The sequence below is a fragment of the Cladophialophora immunda genome (genome assembly GCF_000835495.1).
Source record: "Cladophialophora immunda strain CBS 83496 unplaced genomic scaffold supercont1.4, whole genome shotgun sequence".
In the NCBI taxonomy this organism is placed as follows: Eukaryota; Fungi; Ascomycota; class Eurotiomycetes; order Chaetothyriales; family Herpotrichiellaceae; genus Cladophialophora; species Cladophialophora immunda.
The window spans coordinates 5,919,158-5,946,306 of record NW_015622544.1 but is presented as its reverse complement, the minus strand read 5'-3'; the positions used below and the strand labels follow the sequence as shown (position 1 = coordinate 5,946,306).

The 27,149-nt window shown below is 52.3% G+C and overlaps 12 protein-coding genes across 12 annotated transcripts; 6 read left to right on the top strand and 6 right to left on the bottom strand.

Annotated features, from left to right (window-relative positions):
- Nucleotides 1-1,263: 1,263 nt before the first annotated feature.
- On the bottom strand, nt 1,264-3,012 carry PV07_08375 (uncharacterized protein; the record flags this gene model as incomplete). The annotated part of the gene is made up of 2 exons (XM_016395534.1): nt 1,264-1,898; nt 2,076-3,012. The coding sequence occupies 2 exons, from the start codon at nt 3,010-3,012 to the stop codon at nt 1,264-1,266; spliced, it is 1,572 nt and encodes a 523-aa protein (XP_016248953.1).
- Nucleotides 3,013-5,723: 2,711 nt separating this feature from the next.
- PV07_08374 (uncharacterized protein) lies at nt 5,724-6,110 on the top strand (the record flags this gene model as incomplete). The annotated part of the gene is made up of 1 exon (XM_016395533.1): nt 5,724-6,110. The coding sequence occupies one exon, from the start codon at nt 5,724-5,726 to the stop codon at nt 6,108-6,110; it is 387 nt and encodes a 128-aa protein (XP_016248952.1).
- Nucleotides 6,111-6,261: 151 nt separating this feature from the next.
- PV07_08373 (uncharacterized protein) lies at nt 6,262-7,334 on the bottom strand. Its single transcript, XM_016395532.1, has one exon. The coding sequence runs from the start codon at nt 7,311-7,313 to the stop codon at nt 6,522-6,524; it is 792 nt and encodes a 263-aa protein (XP_016248951.1). The 5' UTR covers nt 7,314-7,334; the 3' UTR covers nt 6,262-6,521.
- Nucleotides 7,335-7,498: 164 nt separating this feature from the next.
- PV07_08372 (uncharacterized protein) lies at nt 7,499-8,642 on the top strand. Its single transcript, XM_016395531.1, has one exon. It carries the CDS (start codon nt 7,524-7,526, stop codon nt 8,478-8,480), a length of 957 nt encoding a protein of 318 aa, XP_016248950.1. The 5' UTR covers nt 7,499-7,523; the 3' UTR covers nt 8,481-8,642.
- Nucleotides 8,643-8,653: 11 nt separating this feature from the next.
- Nucleotides 8,654-9,263, bottom strand: PV07_08371 (uncharacterized protein; the record flags this gene model as incomplete). The annotated part of the gene is made up of 3 exons (XM_016395530.1): nt 8,654-8,811; nt 8,865-9,150; nt 9,225-9,263. The coding sequence occupies 3 exons, from the start codon at nt 9,261-9,263 to the stop codon at nt 8,654-8,656; spliced, it is 483 nt and encodes a 160-aa protein (XP_016248949.1).
- A 342-nt stretch (nt 9,264-9,605) lies between these two features.
- Nucleotides 9,606-10,031, bottom strand: PV07_08370 (uncharacterized protein; the record flags this gene model as incomplete). Its single annotated transcript, XM_016395529.1, has 1 exon — nt 9,606-10,031. One exon carries the CDS (start codon nt 10,029-10,031, stop codon nt 9,606-9,608), a length of 426 nt encoding a protein of 141 aa, XP_016248948.1.
- A 266-nt stretch (nt 10,032-10,297) lies between these two features.
- PV07_08369 (uncharacterized protein) lies at nt 10,298-11,609 on the top strand. The gene is made up of 2 exons (XM_016395528.1): nt 10,298-10,692; nt 10,740-11,609. Exons 1-2 carry the CDS (start codon nt 10,358-10,360, stop codon nt 11,308-11,310), a joined length of 906 nt encoding a protein of 301 aa, XP_016248947.1. The 5' UTR covers nt 10,298-10,357; the 3' UTR covers nt 11,311-11,609.
- A 424-nt stretch (nt 11,610-12,033) lies between these two features.
- Nucleotides 12,034-13,403, top strand: PV07_08368 (uncharacterized protein; the record flags this gene model as incomplete). Its single annotated transcript, XM_016395527.1, has 5 exons — nt 12,034-12,342; nt 12,428-12,894; nt 12,955-13,020; nt 13,073-13,173; nt 13,228-13,403. 5 exons carry the CDS (start codon nt 12,034-12,036, stop codon nt 13,401-13,403), a joined length of 1,119 nt encoding a protein of 372 aa, XP_016248946.1.
- A 27-nt stretch (nt 13,404-13,430) lies between these two features.
- Nucleotides 13,431-16,472, top strand: PV07_08367 (uncharacterized protein; the record flags this gene model as incomplete). The annotated part of the gene is made up of 1 exon (XM_016395526.1): nt 13,431-16,472. One exon carries the CDS (start codon nt 13,431-13,433, stop codon nt 16,470-16,472), a length of 3,042 nt encoding a protein of 1,013 aa, XP_016248945.1.
- Nucleotides 16,473-17,052: 580 nt separating this feature from the next.
- Nucleotides 17,053-18,848, top strand: PV07_08366 (uncharacterized protein). Its single transcript, XM_016395525.1, has one exon. It carries the CDS (start codon nt 17,188-17,190, stop codon nt 17,941-17,943), a length of 756 nt encoding a protein of 251 aa, XP_016248944.1. The 5' UTR covers nt 17,053-17,187; the 3' UTR covers nt 17,944-18,848.
- PV07_08365 (uncharacterized protein) lies at nt 18,134-20,276 on the bottom strand (the record flags this gene model as incomplete). Its single annotated transcript, XM_016395524.1, has 7 exons — nt 18,134-19,012; nt 19,063-19,101; nt 19,158-19,242; nt 19,292-19,673; nt 19,732-19,887; nt 19,938-19,948; nt 20,008-20,276. The coding sequence occupies 7 exons, from the start codon at nt 20,274-20,276 to the stop codon at nt 18,134-18,136; spliced, it is 1,821 nt and encodes a 606-aa protein (XP_016248943.1).
- A 402-nt stretch (nt 20,277-20,678) lies between these two features.
- Nucleotides 20,679-22,923, bottom strand: PV07_08364 (uncharacterized protein). Its single transcript, XM_016395523.1, has one exon. It carries the CDS (start codon nt 22,264-22,266, stop codon nt 20,788-20,790), a length of 1,479 nt encoding a protein of 492 aa, XP_016248942.1. The 5' UTR covers nt 22,267-22,923; the 3' UTR covers nt 20,679-20,787.
- Between the last annotated feature and the right edge of the window lie 4,226 nt (nt 22,924-27,149).

The following is a 27,149-nucleotide window of genomic DNA, read 5'->3' as shown; positions in this document are numbered from 1 at the left end:
GCCTCGTCTATGGGGACGTGGCCGTAATGTTCTTGTTCCAAGGCTTCTACTCGATCGCATGGACGCCATTGCTCTACCTTTACCCACCCGAGATCATGAATTACGCAATTCGAGCAAATGGCCTTGCGTTCTCATCGTTCATGCTGAATGCCCTCGCGTAAGCTCATCGTCCATTTCTATCGATCGTGGCCTAATTGCTAATCTTACCAGTGTCCTCCTGGTGTTCATTATGCCAATTGGCTTGAATAACATTGGTTGGAAGATGTACATCATCAACGGATCATGGGATATAATAGTCGTAGTGCTGATTGTGAGTGCTCTCTCCTGCTTTGGCTCAACTTTGCTGATCCCTCAGGTTGTCTTTTGGGTCGAAACGAAAGGTCGAACCCTGGAAGAAATCGATGCTCTCTTTGAAGGACAGAAGCACTCTGATGTACCCGATGTCGAGTTGGTCCGTACGGGTAAAGCATACATCGACGTCGACAAAGTACAGCGCGACATCAGTACTGTCGTGGAAACTACAAAACTAGATTAGGGCTGCTGTCTATAGATGCAAGCTGTTAGTCGACAGCGGCTACTACAGCAACGAATATCCCCCTCCCCTTTCCAGTTTCCAAAGAAGGTCTTCGGGACCATTATTTGGGTACGATCTCTGCAAAGCTGCCACTCTAAGAGCACGTGGTCAACAGTGGGCGGTCTATCATTATCGCTGGGATGCCGGTGGCAAGTTTTGTAGCAAACTCATCCAGGTTTATAGGGTTTTTCTGCTTATCCCATGTGCTTGATTGTAGAGGGCGTTGCCCCATTCCTTGCTCTTGCCAGATGCGATATCGCGCATGTTGCACAGGGTGGCTTATGATGACAAGCGATGTGTGATTCAAAATAAGAAGCCGAGGAAATCCATCCTTGCTCGAGTCTTTGACGGACTGGGAAATCCTCGGCTGTTGTACCTTCGGACCGAGCACCTCTTCCCAGGACTGACTCGCTGTTCCTTGGCAATGCTTTGCACCAGGTTGATGAGCTGCAATTTCCAGCCTTGCTTCTAGGGTTGCGCTTGGAAACCCTCCTTCCGGGAGTCTGGCAACCTAGCAGTACTAGCAAGATGAGGTTTTACAGAATCAACAACCAAGATGATTGGAGAAGGACGTTATGGCTATGGAGTTTCTATATCGGCAGCCATGGGCAACAATCTTATGCCTTGTATACAACGCCCTCCATGGTGCTGTCAAAAAAGCTAGCCACGACTCAAACACTTGTCCTCCCCTAGTACAACAGCTGACAGTGCCAACTCTCCGCTAGATCTGGGTCTCCCTTACCACCATATTTAGCCTGCATCGGATACATGCATATTGGTCTCTGCCTTTCGACCCCAGCTGTGACAGTCTCATTAATGAACTTGGTGCCGATGATGGATTCGGGAGCGGTGCCGTTTTCTCTCCACGTCAACAGCGCCAGCAGGGCGTCGTGTTTTGGATCGCTAAACCCCGGCACACTCCAGACATCCTGCCCTAGCTCAAAAGGTTGACCAGCAGAGGCAATGTAGTAGGGTGCACCAACCGCCGTACCCTGACAGTGCTGCATGCCGGGGATGAGAAACAAGCGATACCAATCATCAAGAGGAATACCTGCGGCCCCCATGGTACGCCAGATGTTCTTGTAAAGAACCTCGGAGCTCGGAGTAGGAATCAGGCCATCAGCAAGGCCATGATATTGAATGATCTTGCCGCCGCGCTTATAGAATCCGGTGAAATCGAACCCGACGTTGGCCTGCCCGGGATTGATTCGGTCTGCATCCAAGATCACCTGGTAGGTGAAGTCGTGCCAATCCCACGTCGTGTCGTTATAAAGGCAGTTTTGGATCCACGCGATTCCTGGCTCTGTCGGAGTTCCAGAGTCCGCTGTAACGCGTTCTCGACGTCAGCAATAGTTCCAATCTGCAAGACACGCTCTGTGACAGGACCAATTTATGAAGTAAGGACAGCTTGAGCTGGTGAGGAGGCGAAGTCCGAGCTCTACGGCATTGTTCTCTTTCAAATCCACTCATTACAGAAGAAATCGCTCACAGTATGACTTACTATTAAGGAGGAAACCATACTGAGCCTCAGATCCAAGCTCATAGTGAGGAAAGACGAATGTCTGGTTCGTTTCCCACCAGTCGTTGTAGATATGATACAAAGTGTCCAACTGGGGGCCAGTAAGGCAAGCGCTCTTATTTGAAGTAGGGGTGCAAAGCAGCCTTTCTGGGACAAAATTGCATCCCTCGGGATCCGATATGATTCCATCTGTAAAGCCGTCCTGAGGGTCACATTGCCGGAGGACTTCAGCTCCGATCACGGGGAAGAGAGAAGACTGGATGTGAGTAGGAGCGTCGACAGGAAGGTTGTGGAGTGCCACTTGGACATTGTCTGGTTGGAGATGTGTCGTCCACCATGCTGGCGCCCCGGCCAGGATTCCATCGAAGTCTTCAGGATACAGCTCAATGTCCCTGAAGCCCTGTCGACCACCGGTAGAGCAGCCCGAATAGTACGAATAACTGATGTTTGTCCCGTAATATGCGTTGGTGATCAACTTAGAGTAGACGACTGAGCCGTGCATAGACCGAAAGCCCCAATCAAACTGAGCCTCGGGGTTGTTGAGTGCCCAACTCGCATCGAAGGATCCCGAAACGTGTCCAGTATCAGTTGACATGGATGCAAACCCATAGCGGGCATTGGTACCCATGTCGTTCCAGTTGATGCCACCAGCATATGCGCCATTACCGGTGGCAATGAAGCGATTGTTCCACTGTTGCGGCAGAAAGAGGCCAAAATTGTAGGAGGATGTACTGGAGGATTTAACATTGACCGTTACCACGCAAAGTGCTGGCAGACCTGTGTCGTTCACCGGAAACTCAAGATCGGCAGCGCCGCCTCCAAATGTGCTGTTCTGCGGCAGGGCTTGTGCAAAGGTCACGGTAGCCGTTCCAGGGCCTGCAACAAACTCCTGCATGGAATTTATATTGCATTCAGTCATTGCAGCAAGGACGCATAAGCCTCGGAGGCCAAGGAGCCAAGAGGAAACAAGCTTCATCATTGGAGAGATCCCACCGAGTTGGACGAAGACAGACGAGTAGACAGCAGTCGAAGGATTGCCCTCGACCGTCAAGCGAGCGGAGGACTTCATTGAAGTACCCGAGTCGAATATTTCCCCGGATTGCTTCCCATGTTATTTCCCCGGACTCTTCCACCTCACAACCGAGAATGCAGCTCGTAAAGGTAAAGGACATTCCACATTTCGAAAGTCAAAGGTCGGGGCTAAAAGTGAGCTCTGCCATCCGTGGCTTTGGTATTAGAGACTGTTGGCGGTGCATTGAACATTGTCATCTTGCCAAGAGGAGTTGTTTCGAGCAAGGTTGATTGGTTGGCAAGCAAGACTCACTATCCGGAAGTCGAAAGGCGTGATGAGGAGCAAGCGTCGTCGTGCCGCATTGCAGCCCTGTAACTAGACAGTTGATTGGTGCCAAGGCGGAGGAGTAAATACTTTACGATGCAAGGCTCTGCGATATTGAGTAGCCAAGAAGGCAGTAAACTTGGTATCATACTTCCACGGAGAGTCTCAACTAGCGCATCGCGCCGACCTCCCACCCAGCGGCGGCGGCGAGACTCCAAGCGAGCTCTCAATCGTGGGCTCTATATCAACGAGAAAGGTGCCGACATCCTCTATTCTTCCAAGCGCTCCCGCCTTTGAACTCGAGCCGGTTTTCCGAGAGATATATGGAGGTCGTAACAACGAGGCGGGTGTAGGCCGGCTGAGGACAATGTTGCGATGAAACGGGTGTAAACCGGCACCACGCTCGTGTTGGTGGAAACTAGTACAACCCGAACCGACAAGAACCATCTTCTGAACACCTGGCCCGCCGTCGACTGCCTGCGGCAGCCTCTTGCCAGCCCATGTCTGCAATAAGCAACGAAAGATTGCAGGTTCCAGCATAGCTAACACGGCTCCGCAGATGCCGATGGGCTTCATTCACGGAGCCCCGATTTGGAGCCGGTAGGTCCCAACTCCCAGACTCAATCTGAGACATCGAGATATAGTGGACCAGAGGCGCCCGTTTAGGTATGCAATGAGAGGAGCGATGAGGCATTCGCACAGAAATGCGGTTGCGTGTAATGGAATACTGGCCATCCCCCTCACCGAGAATCGCCCTGCTGTACTCGGTAATTAAAGATTCTCCGCTCGACATCCGCAGAATAAACGCATGAGTCTCGTATTCATCCTACTCTCAAAATTCACACCGCTGCTCTCCGTTCAAAGCAGGTACGCTTTGGAATATCCAAAAGCATTGAAGACCACCAAGGTCCTACCGATTGAAATGAGTGCGATTGGTCGAACACTCAGCAGCACCATCTGCTGTTCGAGATGCGTACACCACCTTCTTGCTGGAGTTTGCGTTTCGCCGCGTTCGATGGCACAGCGCCTGACAGCTGCATCAAGCGATAGCGTCAACCTGAGCGGGATGGAGCACCCCGGACTTGTAACGACCTGTCGTCTTGTTCGAAAGACTGAAACGCCTGGCTTCTGGCATGAGAACGAGTGGAGACTGAAGTGGCGCGCTCCATTGATCCCCAGGTGGGCTTGTGAGAAAAGAATGCGTCCGACCGAGCGCCAGTGGGAGCATTGTATATTTGAGCAGTGATCTCCACGTGTGCTCAAGCCCGAATCCTCCATTATCGACATCATCGGCAAGACACCTAAACCATGAGCATGGTTGTTCAGTTGCGCTTCTTGGTCGCTTCTCTCTTTGAATGTTTCGTGGGCAGACTTTCTGAAATCAACTAGGGTCTCTAGCCAGACCACCAGTTACCATAGACTTCAGGCCCAGATATCACACAAGTACCGACCAGACGTTAGCGTTGCGGTTGGATGGATTATTTCCGGCGCCAGGGAAGCTCAAGACAGAAGGTGCGAGAGAAACAGTCGCTGGTACAACGAACGAAGGATACCGCCTTCATTAGTGTTGCAGAGGAGTAACTGCCTCGATATTTTTCTTCAGTGCCAATGCGCAGTGCCATGTCAAGATCGCGGATTGGTAGGTTCGAGCACGAGTGTGTTCGTCCAGTAGCTCCAGTTTTGAGTATAACCCACCGTCAGAACTCATGCAGGCTCAGAGTATTGTGATGGCGCTTCCGCAGGCTCTTTCATAGGACTTGCACGTCATGCAGCCAGCAGCTCATGTAGCGCATGAAAAGCTTTGAGTAAAAGAATCTGCTGTTCCGTCGAACTCAAGTTCATCCATTTTGGCCGCAGCTCCAAAGGGCTGTTTTCTACAGCATCATAATGTAGCATCCGGGGACTTGAGAAACGGCATCGCTCCGCTACAGAAAGCACTTGCAGAATGGAGGATTATAGGTATTGAAAAGCCTATCCCACTCTTGTAGATAAGCATGAGGTCCGGCTTCCTCCTCCGGAAGTGTCACATCAGTAGGGAGGGGGTGGTCTCCTGTTTCCAGCATACAGAGGGTTCTGGAACTTCGACCGCTTCCGCTGTGCTTGCGCCGTCCCAGGTGTCATTCCAGCAATGTGTAGCATTCTTGTCCGCCCATTTTACTCCAAGTCATTCCCATCGAACATGACCCATCGCTAGAGAAGCCGTAGGAGATAGGTTGCAGTATGCACGGAAGGCAAAGAGGATATCGAAGACAATATTGTTGACGGGTGGAAGCCTGGAACCTTGATCCTGCTCGATGTTAGATGTTAGCGAGCAGCTCCACAATGAACCCCTTGATCCGGAGCCTCACCAGCGTAACGTGTACTCACGGAATACTCCGATTTCAGTTATTATGCATTTAGCAGTTGTTGACGTCGAAGGCCAAGCCTTTGTGGAGCGCATCCTCAGCACAACTGTACACAGCTTGATCATTGCCATTATCTTCATTATCATTATCTTCATTACCATTATCTTTATTACCATTATCTTCATTACCATTATCTTCATTACCATTATCTTCATTACCATTATCTTCATTACCATTATCTTCATTACCCATTATCTTCATTACCCGTTATCTTCATTACCCATTATCTTCATTACGGACGGGATGACTAATGGTGGAAGACTCACGCTGTACTAGAGAATTGAAATTGTCCGTAAATGTATGACTGTCCTCAACGAGAGGTGCGAGAACGGTATTCCCAAGGGCCGCAGAATGGGGTTGTTCATCATCTTCGGGTACTCTAGATTCAGGTCAGCGCGTCAACGAGCAATAGGTAGGGGCTTGAAAACACACAGGATTGATATCTATTAGTCTAAAGGAAGACTCCACTATCTCTAACCCTTCTCTACTACCTTCTTGGGACTAGTAACGTAGGTACTTACTTCACTTCGGCGCGATCGTTTCGATTTCTTTCGGCGCCTTTTACACCGGTTTGATAGGGAACGACTGTGGCCTCTTGGCCTTACGCTCTTGTCACGACCTGGATCAGCCGTCTTTACTTTTCAGCCCCTAAGGAAGAATCGCTCTTGTCAGGCTGGTACCTCGTATCTATCCGGAGGGCATCTGCACGACATATTCCCTAGTGGAATGGCCAAACTTGATCATATCTTTGTCCCGCAGCTCGACGTATCTTCCCTCCGGCACATCCTCATCGTTGACCGTTGTCCCATTGGCGCTTTCGAGATCGATCACATACGGCTTCACCTTTCCGATCTTATCTCCAAACTCGTTCCTTCTTTCAACATACCGAAATTGAATGACGGCATGCTGTTTGGAGCAGCTGGGATGTTCAAGGGTGTAGTCGCAGACAGACACTTCCCTGCCAAAGAGCCAGCAAGATTGGGTATACAAATCCAGCGTGTCGACTATCGATTCCCCTTTGAAGATGTATAGTCGCCAGGGTTGTGAAGAGGGTGGTTTTCGAGCCTCCGGGGGCTCGTGGTATTTCAAGACGACTGCGCCAGCTGATGTTGCGACTGTGTTTGAGGCAGCAGCTAAAAGACCAGATGGACGGAAATTTGGTTTCTGCTTTTGGATTGCTGGAGGGGCTGTGCCATCCTTGGTGTTGAATGCATCAGCTTGGGAGGGGAGAGATCCTCTCGGACGCGTTGGTTTCTCTGGCGATCGCTGTGAACGGGGCGATCGCGACCTGCGTCCATCATATTTTCTCCGACTATTACCATCCAAACTTGTTGACCTTCTCCTGGCTCGATCGCGGCTTCGTGAACTTTTTCTTCTCTCGTCAAGGTGGTAGTCCCTTGTACCTCGATCACGATCCCTGTCTCGATGTCGACGCCCGTCCCGTGAGTCGTCTCTGCGAGGTGATTTTGAACGCGGCATTTGTTTGAAGATCTGTTGGAGCCAAGTACTCAATAATATTAGGCATACACCGCCGTGATCAACCTCATGGAGAAAATTAGCGACTGAATCGGCAAACTTTCCCGACTGACATGGAGCTAAACACCGATGACATGCAAGACTTTCACCCTCTCCGCACTCACATGACCCCTTCGATACTACCTTATCTACTCCCTCTGCTGGCTGTCCGAAATGCCATCAATAATGTTGAAGAAGGTGAGGCTGCCGGCGGCCTACAGCACATGGCAATGCTGTCTCTGTACTTCATGCCCCAACTCCCCACGCAAGCGGCTGAAGCAAGAGCCGCGTTTCACCCCACAGGCCAAGACTTATGCGAACGTCGGATCAGACCGAGGATACGAGTTTCGAGACAACATGAATTGGCCCTGTCGGCGGAGCTCGCCTTTTACGCCTTCACCCTACGAGATCTTTGGCCTGGACAAGCACGCAGTCTACACGAAACACAAGTTCTACGAGTTGGTCAAGATTTACCACCCCGACAGGAATAGCCACTGCTCCTTCATTGGGGAACTGAGCGATCTTGAAAGGTTGGAGAGATACAGATTGGTCGTGCAGGCGCATGAGATTCTCTCCGATCCGGTGAAGCGAAGGGCATACGATGCATCCGGCGCAGGATGGGGTGCTACAAGGGCCGCCACCAGACACTCACATGGATTTACTAATCCTGAAGGGAAACGGTATGGCTTCGGTCCCGATGACGACTCATCGATATTTCAAAATGCCACTTGGGAAGATTGGGAACGATGGTATCGACGATACGAGAAGCCCAAAGACCCTCCCGCGACCTACCTCCACCCCAATGCCTTCGCGTCCATCGTCATCCTCCTTGCGGTGATTGCTGGAGTTTTACAGGCCACAAGAGCGGGACAATTCACGGGATCTATAGAAGAGCGGGCACAAGCCTTTACCGAGGAAACAAATCGATTCCTTGCATCAAGGAAGGATCACTTTGAAGAAAATGACATCAAGGGAACGGGCCGCGTCAAGCACTTTCTGGAGAAGCGCGATCCCGCCAAATATGGGTTGAAGCAAGAAGAAGAGGAGGTCTATCGGACGCATTTTGCCAATCCGATCTTGCAGCCGATGCCCAATTTGAAGGACTCGGAGAAGCAAGGTCAGACATTGTGAGTTGATTGGCACTCGAGTACTGTACATAACTTTTTGCCGCTCCTCTCGAAGTCATGCTCTCATTGACGATGATTATTGATACATTGGAAACGCCAGCTTTATCCCCAGCAGCATGAATGAATCGGATGTGATGATTCTAGTTCCACCCTTGAAACATTTCCATGCAGTGTTCTTCACGACATCTTGCCCTTGACTTCCTCCGCTTTGCCCTTTGCCTTGCCCGTAACTTCAGCGGCTTTTCCTTTGGCTTCACCGGCAACTTGAGAGGCGGTGCCCTCGGCCTTTTGGGTTTCGACACCGATGGCTTCGGCGGCTTTGTCTTTCAGTTCGACTGTGGAACATGGTCAGCGAGGCGAGAATGTGAAGTGCCAGGCGGAAACTCACCTCCTTTGTCGATGCCGGCAACCGCGACATCTGAAACTGCTCGGTCGACCGTCTTGAGACCATCCTTGACTGATTCGGTGGCGGACTTCTGCTGAATGACTGTGGTAGAGAAGAGGCGAGGTGATGAGCGCACGATCGATGATCGGACCGCGGTGCGAAGCACGGGAGTGGTTTGATAGAGGAAGGACATTTTGAGAGAAGTTGTAAATTGGATAAGTATGTCAATCTGATTATGGGCTTTTCTGTAGTCTTTAGGTGCGACTTGGGCGTAGTAGAATCTGTGGTCCTGGAGGGAAATGAAGTCAGTTTTGAATGATGGGCGACAGGCGTGAAAGCCTGGAGGGGGTTTGTTGATCCTGCCTTCTTCAGCCTCGACAGCGACGTCACAAATGTGACCATTCACTTTCCCCACATTGTGGCGGGCAGACGCCACTGACTCGCTCGGCCTGGAGATCCGTGAGATTTTGCAGGGCTTCCAGCACGGTCGATCGTGAGGAGCCCCCAAGGCAGCTGATGTCACAGTGCAGGGCAAATTCACATGCCAGTCACGAAGCCACGAGCCCATTGTCGAAAGCCGAGGATACTATCAAAGAAGATCAATCAATTCCTCGTCCAAGCATACAATTATACCCACTTGAAGTCGGCTATCAATTAAGTCCAAGCTGCCTAACCTCCCGTGTCTCCATCCAAAGTTTCGCGTCGCATTCCAGGATCCTGCATACATCTTAGATAGCCACATCCTTAAAAGTCCAAATCCTCTTCATATGGTGTTTGTTGATGAACGCACAAAAGGAATTTTCCTGCCTCTGGATCTTTCCTCCACGTGCTCGAGATCAAAGCTTTGAATTCGTCCTGTCGGGTATCGTCATCTGCTGTAATATGCCGCCTCGTCGCGTTGACTCGATAAGTGATCTGAGCTGCTTCGGGTCCCAACGGTGTAACCTCCACGTCGGTCATATTGTACTGCTTCCATGGCACAAACGCATCGCTCCTCATCACATCTTCAAGATTTGGCGCCGTCTTGGCCGACACTTTCATTCCCAACGGAAACAGCATTATACAATCGCGACTGAGGAATGGCAATAGTGCGGCTCCCGAATTCGTTAGTGCTCGCCAGGTTGAATCCTCGAGGGCCAGAATGGTGTCATGGAGCATGCTGTAGTCCATTCTGAAGTAGTCGAACCGCCGACGGTCTCGAGAATCTTCGCAGGAATTGAGGATATGTGATTACAGGTGCTTGTTGCCTTGAGGGATATTCAGTTGTCGTTACCAACCATCCAAATCATGGTTGACGGAGGTCAAGTGATGCTATGGTCTGATTTCCTGGATGCTTGAGATCTCGGGGACGGCGTCAGCCAAGCAAACACAACCGACTGGCCTTGCAGCTCAATTCACAGGTGAGCGTTTCCCCGCAACCTCGGCCCTGCCCCAAGAGGTACATATAAATCACATTTTGTTTCTTCGGTATCCTACCACGCATAACACTTGCAACAATGCGAACTCGTCCAGCATGGCGCGTATGCACGACTCTCCGAGCAACTCAACTCAAATACCGCACCTTTGCCTCTGTATCTGAACCCTCTCCAATCAAAGCTCAACACCACCCGGCGCCGCACTCTGGTAACATTCGGATTCTTCTCCTCGACAGGCCAACCGCTCGAAATGCCTTGTCACGCAGACTCGTCGCCGATTTGAAGCGCCATGTCAAGGAGATCGAGGCCGAGGCTGGTGCGGGTCCCACAAGAGCACTGGTCATCGCGTCCAACACAGATAAAGCGTTCTGCGCCGGCGCAGACTTGCGAGAAAGAAAAGAGATGACACAGGAAGAGTACGCATCGGTCTCCCCAGCTGTGACACCTGCTCATGAATGTAAAGAACTAGAGAATTCTTGACCGATATGCGGAACACCTTCACGAAACTGTCTAATCTTCTTGTCCCTACCATCTCTGCTATATCTTCGGTTGCACTTGGTGGTGGTTTGGAACTGGCACTCTGTACTACATTCCGGGTTTTTGGATCCTCTGCGGTCGTAGGCCAACCCGAGACAAAGTTGGCAATTATCCCAGGGGCCGGGGGGACCTACAGATTGCCTGCATTAATCGGGGTCAACCGAGCACGCGACCTCATTCTCACCGGTCGTCGGGTCGGTGGAGCAGAAGCATACTTTCTGGGACTATGCAATCGACTTGTGGAAATTACTCCTGAGGAGTTGAAAGAGGATGAAAAGGCGCGGCAAAAGGTGCTCGCAGCCAGTCTACAGCTTGCCAATGACATCTGCGACGGAGGTCCCATTGCGCTCACGCAGGCCATGCGTGCAGTCAACGGATGGCAACGAGGAGAAGCTGCAGAAAACGAAGCCTACGAGGTGATTCTGAAGACGGAGGACCGGATGGAAGCATTGAAAGCATTTGCAGAGAAACGGAAGCCCGTCTTCAAAGGCAGATGAGACATGAAAATGACACAGCGAGGTTGCCTGTCTTGCCCGAGACACCTCCTGATGCATGTCTGGCCGTATGACTTCCGTTACCCTTGTACAGGTGTCATTGGACGAGTCTTACGAACAGAGCGGTGATCTTGTGACAACCATACATGTGGAGATCAGATAGTCAAAGCTATGAGGCTGGCATCTACAGAATACAATATCCAGGTAGTCTGCGCAAAGAATGCAGCAGCCGCAAAGGTCGCCTGGGGCCTCTTTTTCTGACTTCGCCCCTTCGGCTGAGCTTGGCCATTTGAGGCTGCAACAAATTCCCCCACAAAATAGGGCCGAGAAAGGCAGGTAGCCCCATGCTAAGGCCTAGCAAGCGATCCCCGACGGATTTGAAACGCCTAAGCCACCCGAAGCTCCAGGGACGAGCCGCCCAAATCTGCTTGCCCTCGCCTTCTGGGGACACGTCAATTTTCTTTGTCTGGGAAATATGCAGGTTGCACCCACCACTCCCATCGTCAGGCTCCCAGATCACCTGCGCCCTCCCTTTCAATTCGACGGTGAATGTGACTCCTGGACCCAGTCCTCCATGTCTGAGATGCTTCTTTTCAGCCTACATATGTACCGGTGAGCGGGCGAGTCTTTTCCCTGGCCGCTGTTCTTTTCATGTTGGTTCTCTTGCTTCTGCTGCCTTCCTGTTCTGGCTTCCTCAATGTTTGACCGATGCGCCCTGTTTGAACGATGAGCACTTCTGCTGGAAAGCAGATTGTACAATATGGCCTCACGGAAGTCTATTCGGCGACAGATCCTCTGGTCGACATTGTCTTCGTGCATGGATTGAACGGGCATCCCCACGATACCTGGTCTACGAAGAAGCCCAACGTCTTCTGGCCCGCTGATCTCCTCCCTGCGGCTCTTGAAGACCAAAAACCCCGAATTCTGACCTACGGCTATGACGCGAATGTGACCGCCTTCACCGATGGCGTCTCTAAAGACAAGATACACAACCATGCAGAACATCTTGCGTCTCGGTTGGTGGCCAACAGGTCGGTAAGTTTGGCACAAGATCTCCAAGAGTTGACACAGCCAGTTTCGCTGGTCTGTCTTATACTGGGAATATTCTGATAGGACGCAGTTGAGGAAAGCCACGGAAAGACCCATCATCTTCGTCTGTCACTCTCTTGGAGGGTTGGTGGTCAAGAGATGTTTGATATACTGCCAGAGCATTCGACACCACCAACACACCGAACGACTACGATCTATCTATGTCAGCACCTATGGCATCCTCTTTCTTGGTACACCTCACAATGGGTCTGACCTCGCAAAATGGGGCTCCTTGCTCGAAAAGATCTGTGCTGTGGCCCTTCCGAAGAAGTTCTTAGACACATCTCCACAACTGGTGCATGCCCTGCAGACCAACAACGAAACGCTGCAGAACATCAATAGGCTCTTCATTGAGATCATAAGCCGGTTCCACATATACTTCTTCCATGAGTCAAAGCCTACCGATTTGAAGGGAACCCGATCATTCGTAGTTGAGGAGGATTCTGCTGCACCTGTTATCGAAGGAGTTGAAAGAATGGGCATTGAAAAAGACCACAGGTGAGACGCAACCAACGTCTATGTGCTTATCTGGTCACTAAACCGCTTTTCTTTTCATAGCCATATGTGCAAGTTCGAGGACGAATCAAGCCCTGGCTACGATGTTGTCGCTGAGGCTGTTCAAAGGTAAAACACGCAAATGTTAGCGGAGAAATGGTTCTTGCTTACTTCGCCTTAGATATGCCACTGGATCTCAGTCGCTGATCCGCTCTCGATGGGAGGAAGAGAAACGAATGGCTGAGTTTGAAAGGCAAGCAGCTGCACGTGAATTATTGGGTGGTGAGTATGTGCATCCACAAACTGCGACCGCGAAAATGCTGAGACCTGTTATAGATAGCATCTTTCAGACGAGCGTAGGGGCTTCGGGCACAGTCACACCACCTGGGATTGCCCAGACCATTCAGTCAAGTTCAATGAGTGCGCCTCCTCCCAAACAGATCTCCGCGTCAACTTCACCCCAGTATGAGGTTGAAGAGGTCGAGGATGATCTGGTCACTGCACCTCGTTGATCAGCGAAGTTTGGTCAGTGGCCAGAAATGGAGCTCGTTGACGCTGACTCATGGTGGTTTACAGAGGACTCTATAAGCTCAATCCGAATGGCTGAACAATCTTTGACTCTATCGTCGTCTACTTCACTAGTTGTTGCTCCGGTGGGCTTCCGGCCAAATTCAATTTTTCTTGGCTTTCAATTGGAAATGGACCAACTCGCTCAGAAACTGGCAAACCAGAAGCGACGGGCATTAGGGACGTGCGCGGTTTTGCTCTGGGGTCCGCCCGGCTGTGGGAAAAGTCAGATTGCACGAGAATATCTGTGGCAGCACCAGAGTGAATATCCTGCCGGCTGTTTCTGGGTCGACTCGAAGACCAAAGAATCACGCTCAAAGAGTTTCTGGGACATCGCTCAAGCTGTCGCGATACTTGGAAAAGACGAACCCCGAGACCCTGGGTGGGATGAATCATCCAGGTTTGTCGACACGGTACGGAAATGGTTCGAAGCCCGAGAAGGCTGGCTGCTCATATTTGACGGGGTGACAACGGACAATGACGAGGACATTGAAGCGTTTGTCTCTTATATTCCTGATCGCTCGGGCAACAACATCATCTACACATCGGTGGATCGAACGCTGGCCAAGCGGCAGAGATTACTCAACCCGGCAGGCGTCAAGGTGTTCCCATTGTCACAGCATGATGCGTGTGCCCTCCTCTACAAGAACCTGGGAATTAAATCACCAACAGAGATGCAGGCCAAAAAGGCGACACAATTGGTAAAGCATTACGAATGTCTACCGCTTGCTGTCCATGCCGCCGCCCACGCTTTGATTGCAAGAGGGACATCGCTGGAGAAGTTCAGTCCCGGAACTTCAGATCATCGGCTTGCGGATCCCTATCTCGATATTGTCTCAGCGCTGAGAGAGCATTCGCATCCCGAGGCAGTGAATCTGGCTACGCTGCTCAGTTTTTTTGCGCACGTGATACCCGTAGCTCTCCTTCGCTTTGGACAGCCTGTTTTGCAGGAATTTGGGATTGAGATTCGTTCGATTGAACGGATTGGAAGCCTCAAGAAAGAGCTAGACAACACAATCGCCGTTCTTATACGGTACGGCCTGGTCGAGCGGACCTTACTTGAATACTGTGTTACGCCAGCAAAAACCTCCTTCTCGCCGGAAGAATCTAGGCGGACGCGAGGTAATACTATCGACACCGTTGGTACAACGGGCACCACCGTCGAAACAGAACGAAACAAACCAAGGCTGCTCAAGGATGACTCTAGCAGTCTCGAAGGAATGATTGTACCTCGTTCAGACAGCAGATTGGATGAATCATCTTCCCAGTCGATAACCTACAGCATTGACATTCTTCGCATTCACAGCGTTGTGCAAAACGTACTCCGAGACGAACTGAAATTTCGATATGCAGATCAACCAGCACATTACTGGTGGTGGCTCTGCGTCGCTTCAAAAATGCTGTGCCACTCTTATGTGGTCGCAGATGGCAAAATCAAAAGCACTGAGGGACGAGGTCTTGTCCGTGACTATCGTGACTATGAGACGCAGGCGGCTCGGCTGTGGTCACACTTCCCCAAATCGTCTGCCGACGCCTCGCCGACGCTGCGCAAGACACGGCACAGTCTTCACGAAACCATCCGATCGATCAAGAAGGAAATTCAGAGTCAATCCCCCTCACAATCGGTCGACAGTCTTCATCATCGAGTGCAATTCTCCGTATTTGAGCGAGCCAGCAGCACATCTTCAGACAGTCCTGGTACCCAGAGCAGTGCTTTGACCAGGACATCTACCTGGACTCCCGAACATGCCGACGATCAGACTGAGTCGCCAATCCAGATGCACCTGGGGTTGGATTTGGATGATGGAGGGTCTGAGGGGAGCTGGACGGATAGGTGGTCGCAATCTGGGATGGACAACTCTAGGGTCTTGATCCCTAGCACGAACCGAAGTCGACGCCCGAGCAATTCGGACATGTATGTGACGACGCCTACGGAAGCGAGTTTCGGCACTGCCCGTCATTCTTCGGTTCTACAGGCAATATTTCAAGGGCGGCCCTCCCAGTCCAAAAAACCAAAGGACCTTGGAGAGTGGAAGTCCATACCAATTCCACCCACTTTGTCCCACGAACAGGCGCAGATCCACTCCAGAGCCTCATCTTTTACTAGCGGCAGCGACGACCGGACTACGAGGCCGACTTCGACTGGGTCTGAAGCATCGGGGGCTCTGGCAGCGATTCACCGGGCGAGTCCTCCACCCACAAGAGGAGGGAGGATAAAATCACCTACGCGTCTCCAATGTACCAGGCCAACGTCAGACGAAGGACGTCTGCCACTGTCCGCCAAATCTCCGAATCAGAAACTGTCACCCTTGACCACTGAATTTCTACCCAGTCGGTCTCTTCCCACCTACGATTCATCAGATCTTGCTCGAAGGCACAGCAGGCATCCCTCGTCCTCGCCCCGACTGATGCAGACGGCATTGAACAATCACGCAGCAACAAAGATTGTCCCTTCAATTCCGGTGGATGAGAATATTTCCCTGTCGCGTCGTTCTGAATTTTCCGACATGCAGCCTCATCCGAGGCAAGAGGTTGGCGGCTGGCTTTCTGCGAAGCCCGTTCCTACAGGCTACAGCTCACAGCCTATGTCACGCGATACATCTAAGGAATCACACACGTCACATGCAACGGCGCCGCCAGCAGTGCCCGGGTCGGCGTCACTAGGCACGTCCCCGCAAATCCGCGAGCCTTATCTGTACAGCAGACCTGGCTTGGCTTCCATTGACGTGGCTGCAGCAAACCTGTGGGATGACGAGCTGGCTGTCACCGGTGATTTAGATCAAACCTCCCCATTCGCGTCTGGTGCGTCATTCGACGGCGGCGACATCTTCGAGAGGCATTACGAAAGACTAGGCAGGAGTGTCCAATTTGGCCAGATGTCTCCAGTGGAGCTTGAGAGAGCACGAGCGCGTGTCTCATTAGCTCGTGGCCGGAGTGTGGATGGACGGTTGGAGAAACACATCAACGAAAGAGGCGTCCCAGGAGAAACAGGATCTGATTGTTTCAACGCATAGCGAGGGATGATTTGGTATAACGAGGTTATGACGGTAGGATCTAAATACCTGCGCATGTTCACAGACACGTCTCTTCCACACTCTCACAGTCTTTTTGCCTTCCAAATCGTAGACATTGGCCATTCTCTGGATATCCTTGGCCTTTTGAACCTCTGCCTCGAGATCGATGCCTGACGGAAGAGAATAGCACTTTGTCAACCGGAAACACAGGGTTATAGTGGCGAACTGGTGACGCTCTCATGGCAGGTAGGCGAGGTGCCTCTTACATGTTCAGTAATGCACGCGTTCGGAGACCGAGTGGACATAGCATGGACACCCTTACGTTCGTGCTGGGAAGGAGAGTTTCATTGGATATGACGACAGGAGTGGTTTTTGGCGCGGAATTGCAGCTCAGTAGGATATTCGGAACGGCCCTTATATTTGCCCCAGCCTTGCCTATACGATCATGCACTATGAGAGATGTCATATGGAGTCAGAGCCCTGAAGCCTTTTGACCATGACTCGGCGCAGCCTCGGTGGATGAAAGCTATTTATAGAGCATGCAGACACCGCTCGTTCTGCCCGCAACGCGGTCAGCGAACATTATTCCTGCTGGCCTTAATCCCCAGCGTTTGGGCCTAATATATTCGCGCGGCTCGCAGCAATCGCTCGGACAGCGATCTTGAACAATCCCACAGGCAATTTCAGCAAAGTGACACTGCAGACCATCGCGCACATGGCTACTTCGGATCCCACCTTGCACCTACCACGCATTCTGTGCATCCACGGTGGTGGTGTGAACGCGACAATCTTCAAGGCCCAATTTCGCGCGTTCCTCGGGCACGAAAAGCTCAAGAATCGGTATCGGTTTGTCTTCGTGGACGCGCCCTTCTTCTGCGACGAAGGGGTCGGCGTACACCCCGTGTACTCGGATTGGGGCCCGTTTCGAAGGTGGTTCCGTTGGCTCGACTCTCACCCGGAGATCGACCCGGCGGCCTGCCAATACGAGCTGGAGTACACCGTTGAGCGGTGCATGGAGAGCGACGAAGGCACGGGGGAGTGGGTAGGGACGTTGGGCTTCAGCCAAGGGGCCAAACTCGCGGCGAGCATGCTATACGAGCAGCAGCTCAAGGAGAAGACGGGGCCCTGGAAGTTCGCCATCATCCTCGCCGGCCGGGCTCCGCTGGTCAGTCTGAGCGACGAGGCGGAAGAACTGCCGTGGATGCAGTCCGCAGGCGGCCTCGCCGACGCGGCCGATGTCGAGAGCATCCTCGAGCGTCCGGACATGAAGTTGAAGATCCCGACGCTGCACGTGCACGGGCTCAAGGACGAAGGCCTCCACCTCCACAGGAAGCTGGTGGAAAACTACTGTGCGCCCGGGACCACGACGCTCATCGAGTGGGATGGGCCTCACCGCATTCCTATCAAGAAAAGCGATGTCGACAAGATAGTCGATGCATGGATCGAGCTCGCGGATGAATACGGTGTCTGATCTTGTTTCGGTCAACAAAGGCCTCGACCTTCTAAAGAACACGCATCCTGACACTCGCTGTGGTCGTCAAAGTCTGCTTCTACATATCCCGGAGATTCCACCATCCGCCACTTGTCGACCACAGAGTCGCCTTCACAGCGAGAAGATGACTCCCTACGGCTTGCAAAGGGATCGTGGCTTGCTCCCGCTATCATAGCTTCACACTTGCTCCGGCCGGTCGGACGCCCCCTTCAGAAGTTTCTCTCCCTTCCTTGCCGATCTCCCAGCCTCGGTCTCGGTAGCGCTCCGGCCAGATGCCACACCTCCCTGGTGCAAGTATCCCGTTAGGGTCGAGGGCGTCCTTGAGTTTCTCGTTGAACTTCATGAGAGCGTTGTCGTTCCAGTTGTACGTCCGGGCGACTTGGTCCTGGAAGAGAAGATGGGTACGATACTCTCCGTAGCCTTGTTTCGCGGCGTCCTCGATCATCGACCGCATGCACTTCTCGACGGCCTTCCTCCTCTCGGGGCTGCCTCGGTCATAGACTATGAGATTGATCATGTGGAGCTCCCTCAGCCCCACGCAAAATGCGATAAAGAGATCAACTCCGTGCTCATCGTGCCTTGTCTTGGCTATCTTCCACAACTTCAGGGCGTCCGGCCCCCGGGTTGGCGAGACAGGGCTGAACCCCAGATGGCCGCCGTTAGTTACCCAGTTCATGTACGAGAGCTCTTCAAAGTCTGGTTCGCCCCCAGCAATTTTGGCCCGCGACCAGAAGTAGTGGTCCTTTGGTAGCGTCTGGGGATCGATCCTTCTGGCACCTGGGATTTTGGTGAATTCTCGATGGACAATATCCAGTTTGTATTTTCGAATAATCTCAGGCCCGTAGGAGGTCCCATAGTATATCCAGGAGCATCGGCCAAGCGGCGTTGCCTCCAGGTGGGACTGCAGAACTTCTTCAGGTATGGGGCCGGTGCCTTTATAATAATGCGAGCGCGGAAGGCCAGAAACTGCCAGTTCGATGGTGCTGTGTCTGATCTGGGCGACATTCTCGAGCAAGTTGGCGATTCTCAGCGGCCGAACAATATCAATCTCGTCTCCGGTTCAGCAATATTCTGCAATGCTTTAGGGGTTCAACGTACCAACGGCAGCAGGTCATCTTCGCGCTGAAACGTATACATCTTGGAAAGTCAGTCGGCTAGGAGACTTCAAGGCTCTGGAGTTCTAGGTCACTCACGAAACTCTCGCAGCCGCCGGGGTCTGGCATCAAGGCAACGCCCATCTTTGTGACAATCCCAAAGTTCGACTGGGAAAATATCCCGCTTCAAAACACCGTCAGCATGTAGAGGACTATTGGGACTGTGGCCATACTCTGATATCGGTCCAAATCCATAAGGGAACGTCTGCCAGGTGTTGTTGCCAGGGAGAGCCCCCATGCCAGTTCTGAGCAGGTCGCTTGTGGGAAGAACGACTTCCAGGCCCGAATGAGTCGACCAGTGATCTCCGTATGGCGTATAGCCAACTCCGTGTTCGAGAGTGTTTCCAATGATTGAGCCACCGCCGAGATCTGGCGTATCCACCCACATGGTATATCCTCTCTTCTTGATCTCCTCGTACAGCGCGTAGAACGACACCCCCGGCTCGACCAGACAAGTGCAGTCATCTGGATCGATATCCAAGATCTTGTTCATCCGTCTTCCTAGGTCGACAATGACTGACCCACGTACCCGCGGTGCGGCACCACCATATCCCACTGTCCAGTATGTCAGCGAGGGTCCGCGGGATGAGACAAGATCGTAGGCGTCAGGTACAGTTTCGTCCCATGGAGATCGGATATAGCGGGACAAGGTGTTGGTTTGCCCATTTCACCACAAGCTGGACTTCTTCCACGCTGCCTGGATAGACACAAGCTGACGAAACTGTCTCTTCCGCATCCATGATCATGTACGAATCGTGCGTGTTGGGTTCTAGTCGACACATCAACGACTGCAGCCCGCTGTGGATAATATAAACATACGCTCCAAATACCTGCGCGGAAAGTCAGTGGTCGACAACCATGGTTTGCTGTAATGGGCTTAGTATCTCACCATCCATCCTCAAGTGGTTGATCGTTCAAGACGACGTGCTCCTTTCCGAGGGTTGTCGTCAACTCGTCCAATGCCTTGAGGAATTCCGAACGCCCAATCCCGGCAGGGATGGCCAGGCCTCTTTCCCTCGGGGTTTGGTCTTCCTTGGTTTGGTTCTTCCATAGCCTTGACTTCTCTCGGATGGCTTTGTGCAAGAGCCTCTCTGGGATCCCCGAGTACGTGGCTGGATATTGTGGCGGCAAAGCCGTGGCACTAGACGGCCAAGACATGACGGCACCCGTGTCGTGGTCGCGAAACGTCGTGCTCAGCCCAAGACGATCAGGGAGATGTTAAGTCTCAGCCTAGAGCAGCAGCATCAAAGAGTATATATACTTACTGGCTCTTTGCCAATGTGGGGAGGCGACACTGCGATAATGCCCACGCCCGTTGACCATGGCACCCGTCGTCCTCAATTACCCCATGATGTGGAGAAGTGGAGATGGAAGTGGCCAGATCGGTAACCGGGGACGATGTATTCATTACTTGCTTATGCGAGCTCGATCATGTCCCGGCTTTGAGATTTTGCAATGTGGGACTAACCCCACCGCGGGATAATGAGCGTAGGGACATGATCAGTATGGAAGACTCTCTGGACGAGGGCATACGCGAGAGATGAAAGGATTGTTTATCGACCGGCTACAGCAAACGAAGGCATGCCCGGGTTCGCGCAGACGATGGAACTAGCTGCGAGTGGCCCTCTACCGCTCTCCGACTGTGAGTCCCGGCAGCGTCCTTGATCCATCAGAAGAAGGCAATTGTGCGGATCTCGACACTCTCGCGGATCGGTGCATCAGGCGGAGAGTTTGGATCCTCAAACGCGCTGTGTCCGACAAAACGAGCTCGCCCATCTGTCTCGGAATCGTATGTCTTCAGAGTAATCACCTGTTCGGGCGTCATCTTGGGGAAGTACCACCACTTATGCTTCGGGGAATATCGCATGACATAGTTCTCGCCGACGCGATCACGATACTGGAGATACAGTTTGAAGAAGTCGTCCATGGGAGCCGAAGAGACGTCGCACATGGCCAACGGCCGCTCCTCGACCGTATGGTGAAGCGGCTTCCACACGTTGAAGAATGCCACGCGCCGAGAAAGGAGGTCCTCAGCCTCATCTTTCAACAGTTGGCGGACACGAGCAGGACCGGACTCTGCAGTGTAATCACAATGGACCAGCATGACCGGAGCACGCTGCGAAGTATTGGTCTCTTGGGTGAGCTTCTTGGCTTCGTTCCGCTTGGTGCGGATGGTATGGTCAAAGACGAGCACGCGCATGGCGCCGGTGGTTTTCTTCAAGAATTCCACTATCTCGGGGTAGAACTGCTCGCGAACAGAATCCTCGTCTTCCCACTTGTCAAACCCGGTCTTCAGTTGACCAAGCGAAAACCCTTCCTTGTCGACGGAGAAAGAGTCGGCTCTGGACCACCCATCGGTAACGGTCATATCGTGTGGATCATCCCCAGGCTGGTGAATGTCTTTTGCAGCCTCGCACTCGTAGAAATAGAGCTCCGTCCTCTTCTCAACGTCCTTCGTGTAGTTGAAATTAGCGCGGACAACTCCAGCCGTGCCATTGGTGGTGGCAGGCTTACCTGGCAACAAGGCTTTGTCGACAGCGGCTTGGGTATTTTGCCAAGCAGGGAGCTTCTCGACTTGCTCCGTCAGCCAACGGGTAAGATGGGGATACTTGTCGAGTGGAAGGTGTTGGGCGACATGCAGGTGCATAGGCGCAGCAACCGCGATGTCAGCAATGGTGACATTATCGCCAGCGAGCCACTTGGATTTGGACAACTGTTCGTCTAGGATTGCGGCGTGCTTGTGCCACTTTGGCGCTTCTGCATCAATGACCGATTGATCAGGTTCGGCCTGGAGAAGCGGCTTCACTACATATTCCACCAGATAGACGTAGCAGCTGGGAAACCACACCGAAGCTTCCCACAGGAGCCAGCGATTCACGGCACATCGCTGTTTGGGGTCTTTTGGGTACATCGAACCAGAGTCATCCGCGGCGTACTGCAGGATGGCATTGGACTCGGTGATCTTCAATTCTCCGTCAACTGCAGCGGGAACAGTGCCATGGGGATTGATTTTCAGGTATTCAGGACCCTTGTGTTCACCAGTGAAGTAGTTGACGTGGTTGAAGTGGTATTCGGTGCCCAAGAGGTCAAGGCCGGCCAACACCTTGCGGCTATTAACCGTACAAGGATCACAGTAAACTTCGAGCATTGTTTTGTTATCCTGATCTTCTGTTGGGAAAAATCTGGCATGAAAATCACCTAACCAAGTACCAGTAGAACTGGCAGGGAGGGTTCTGAAATGTTGTCCCAGATGACCTCGAGCAATTATACTTCCTACCCCGCGTCTCAGCAGCGAGACTGTTTCGGGGCGATGGAAAAACCTAATCGTTAAATGCGACAAGACGCCCAGATCTCAAGAAGGATCAAGCGTCCATTGGACGAGCCATTTCGTATTTGCTGGGAGTCTGTGTCAGGTGGACCGCATATTCTTGCCAGGAAGGTTACGAGCGGGGTGGTCAGCGTTGAAAGTCTGCCTCAATCCATCCCCGAGTTATTGCTGTCCCTCCTAACGCGCTCGAAAGACTGAACATTTCCGTCACGGACAAATTCGCACTGGCTCTGCGCAACGAGCTGTTAGGCTTACCGAGAGAGCATCCGGTGTGACAACAATCCTGCGCATATTCGTGCTATTTGAGATTCAATTGTTCCCCGTGCGGTGAACATTCGAAACCCGACCATTAATGACGTGGAAAACTCTTAGTAGAAAGGCGCGCCTTCAGACATGGGTGCCGGAAAGAGACGATGATTTGCCCGTCGCGAAACTCTTAGCCAATCAAGCAAGGGTGATGGCTTCTTCCACCACTTGCTTTCGGATGCTCTAAAAGACGGAGGGTCTCGAACATGGACCGAGCAGATTGTGAAGGGAGCCAATTCAGGTTGGCCGCGGAGTCCTTCAACCTGTGGGTAGGGCAGTTCCATTTTTGCCTGGCTATCAGATGTCGTGTCACGGTCGAATACGAAGGTGCAGAGATATTGGGCTTAGCGTTCTTCGTCGATTAGTTGTCTTTGCTGCAATCCAGCGAGGCGTGGAGTATCGGTCAGAAACCGAAGGCAGTTGCATTGAAAATGGTTGGTCGTATGAGCTGTCAGACGCAATGTTGATGTCCATCTGGTATTCGAGAGCCGAAGGCCACATCAGGGCTCCTTTTGTCCATTACTCCCCAACACCGAGTCTGATTCGTCCACTCGCTGGTCCTAGTCCTTCCTGGAACAGATGGGTTTGATATAACTCGGAGTCCGGCGGCGATATGCTGAGTAGAGGCGTTATGGACGTGCCAACGAGAACGATTGAAGCTTGTCTGCTGCTGCATGTCAGCAACTCTCTTCCAGGTCGAGTGAGGACGGCTACACTGCCCTCGTAGATTTGAAATACCCTTCGTTGGTTGATTGGGTGGACGAAATTCACTGGGAGGCCACCGACCATTCAGTGATTCTGCGTCGGACCAGAGAGGATGGATGGCATTCGGTCATTTGAGATCTGCCTGCAAGTTCTGAAGAGGCGGGAATCCAAGAGAGATCGAAACAGGCTGAGAGTGGAGGAAGTCAAACGATGTGTTGGATTGGCAGGATCGTGAATAGGTCATGGATTGGTCTGTCTGCCTGTACCTGCCCTCAGGCCAGGTCTGATCGTCTATATACAAAATGCTAGGTGCCAGGAAGACCTCTCCTGAGTCCTGCCATGTCGCAAGACCTCCTGGCACTAGGCGCAATCAGGTAACGCCTGAAGCGCACGTAAAACGGCAACTGTCTCAGGCGCAACACGATGCCTGTAACAAAATTCGATCGATGCAGACCTTGCTGAGGCCTTTGCATGTGGCAGACGCAGCTCATCGCCGCCAAATTTCGATCTCCGCCATCGATCTCGCGGGCAAGTTTGGCGCACTAGTGACAAGCTCGCACAGGACAGACTGGGCCACCACCTCGCATCCCTACCACCTCCTCCCAAGCACCGTAGAATTTGTTTGAAAGCAACTCTGGCTCATTACGACCGCACATGACAAGATTCGTATCCAGGCTGTTGACCTCTCTTTCGGGCCGGCAAGTTCCTGCACAGCCCTAGACTGGAGGTCACCCCGCCCTACCTTGCTCTGGCTCTCTTGCGCCCACAGGGTAGGCTGCCACGACCTAGGAATTCCTTGCACTACCAAGCCCTCGGGCAGAGCGCCCTGCTTGTCAGGCCACGTCGAGAGCTCCCGGCCAGTATTACGGCCTATTTCAAACAAGGTGCAACTCAGGATTGTAGGTCAGGCGGCTCTCGGCTGGAAAGCCTCAGGGTGGTTGTGAGACTGTCAGAAACAGGGCCCCTCTATTCCCTCATGGGCAGGAAACAAAGGGCGATTCAATATTCCTAACACCCGGCTTAGCATTTCGTTGCTTCAAGGCATGATCGCAAGCCTGACGAATCGATTTAACCGCCAGTGCAATCCCCCGAGACAGACGACGAGAGCATCTCCAGTCCGCGAGGTTGTTTCGGCTGCAAGAAAGAGCGGCCTTGGAACGCGCAGTTCAATTGGCAGCAGCAGATGTCACTTGGACCGTGAGCAGCCCTGATGGTTCTATATCACTTGCCGTCCTGGTGCGGAAGAAATGGCTCAGGCCCAAGTACCGGCCGTAGAAATCCCGCAGAACACCCACTGCCATCAATTGACGGGCGACCCCCTATTCACCATCATCTCTCGCAGATCGCACCGTCACTCAATACTCGCTGCAGGCGAGGTGGGCATAGGGTTGAGCCGCAACAGAAGTCGAATATGAGAGCCTCCGGTCAAGTACCGCGCTCCATTGGATGCTCAGTGGTACCAACATTAGGTCAGTAAAGTGGAATTCTATTGATGCCGAGATCGACGAGCCCAGAATCAAGGAGGTAACACCTCTTTGGCGGAACAATCACTGAAGAGGAAATCCTTCACTCGAGAGACTCGGAAATTCAATATAAAATCACTGTGCCAGCTAGCATCATGGCAGATAACGCAGCCACTTCAGGTGTCAAACCCTCAGTACAGCAAAGTCCCCGGCCTTTGTCACTGATGACTTCCCATGATGGACGTCCTCCTTTTGATCAGCGTTCTTGGATCCTCCGGTGCTAAAGCCAGAGCGTTATCAAAGTTTACCGGCCCCGTACTCTTGGTGGATGGAGAGAACGATATCTTTTCTGTGATGGTGCCTGCCAGTATCCCCCTGACATCCCCTCTGCATCACTTCAATCATTGCCTCCCAACGCTAGGAATGACTCAGCCACATTTACCCTTCCCGGCTGTGGTCACGGCGTCAACCTCGCTGCCAACGCACTACAAGTCTTTGACTAAATACGGTCCTTCGTTAGCTCGGTGATATTTTGATGCCGCCGCTAGGACGAAAAGACGATGCTCCAACAGGCTGGATTGTACCACTTGTTCTTCAACAACATTGATAAACGAGAGCTGGCATTGGTCTTCGCTCTCTATTGAGCAAAGAATCTATGAATTCGGCATTGCGCTTATATCAGTCGATGTTCTATTGGTGTGAAGCAGTCAGGCCGATGACGTGCTCTGCAAAGTCGTTGTCCACCGCATCATCGATCTCCCCAGTCGTTTCGGTCAAACCTCTGTACATCTCCTCCTCGACTTCTGCCAGCCTTGAGTGCTTTAGCTTTCCGTCCTTCAACCCGTACAGATCGCAGAACATCATAATCATCGGCTTCCATTTGTCTGCGTCGACACGATTGCGAAAGCCATTGAGCCTGAGTTCTTCGTGGATGCTGACTCGCAGGATTCTGACCTCGACCGCCAGCACTAAACCTTGCACGGTCCTTCCTTCATACATTTCATGTACCGCCACCACTTCTGCCTCCATGACAACGGGACATTCCTTGATTCCAGGAGGTGCCACTTTCTTCGAAGGCAGGGCAGTCAGCCCAGCGCATCCGAACTTGTCCTTGACAAACTCATAGCCCCTGTCCTGTTTCGGGCCTGGGACTGGATCGGTGCCCGTGGTTCGAGCTAATGCATTGACATTTGCTGTCATGTTGTCTGAAGCAAGATTCAACACACACTGCTTTGTGCGAAGCATGTTCTGCGTGGTTTGGGAAGAAGCGTCGAGTCCAAGCATGCAACCGTGCCCGAGCCACCAAGCTGATGACATGGGGCCTATGTTGGTACTTCCGTCAGGGTTCGCCGTGCTGATCAACACTACTGGCGTACCCCAGTACAGAATAGCTGGTGAGATCTCGTTGTGAGCCATGTCGAATGTGATGGTCGAGGAGGTAAAAGGGCTTCGCAGTTTGAAGAAGATGAAGTCTAGTCCAAAGAAGTCGATATCGTTGACTGCAGAATGACTTCTCATCTTCGACCGCAGCTCTCGGCTTTATACCCTGGGTTGAGGCTTGGATGAACAGCAACCCGGGTCGACCTACGTGACTCATTGCCACCGCGCGTATACAACTTCTTGTCCATGAGCGGGGACATCGGCATCATCGAAAGCATAGTTTTCAGTGTCTGCATGAAGCGTAATAGCGTACCTGGGTACCTGTTGCACCAAGGCGGCCAGCTTAACCGCGAAAGGTATACCAAGGAAGTCCACGATTGGCCACTTCTACAGCAATGAGGAGATATCAGGCATACGATACGTGAACCTTATTTGCTCCCACAGCAACAGAAGCAGCTGAATGAATCCCCAATCCACCTGCGAGGGCGATATCTGCCTTTCCTGCTCCTCAAACTGAGATTCTTCGTTCATCGAGCTGTATCATTCTTACGCCGCAATTCTCAGTGTTCGCAGTTCGAACAGGAAGGGAATGGGCCGGAGCAACTCCGCCGTACGCTTCGTTTCCATGGGGGCGCGTTGCTCTAGTTGTTACCAATCAAAGCAAGACCACCTTTTGATCTAGACGATAGAAACCACACTGGGGCTCCCGCCTTCAGGAGTGCTATCAATATCACACCGTTTATCAGCATAACAGACCGATGCGGCTGACGGAATGTGTAGCAATGACGGAGATGGACAAGCACAAGTCCATCAAGATGATCGCCACACGAGTGAACGTCAAAACCCGTC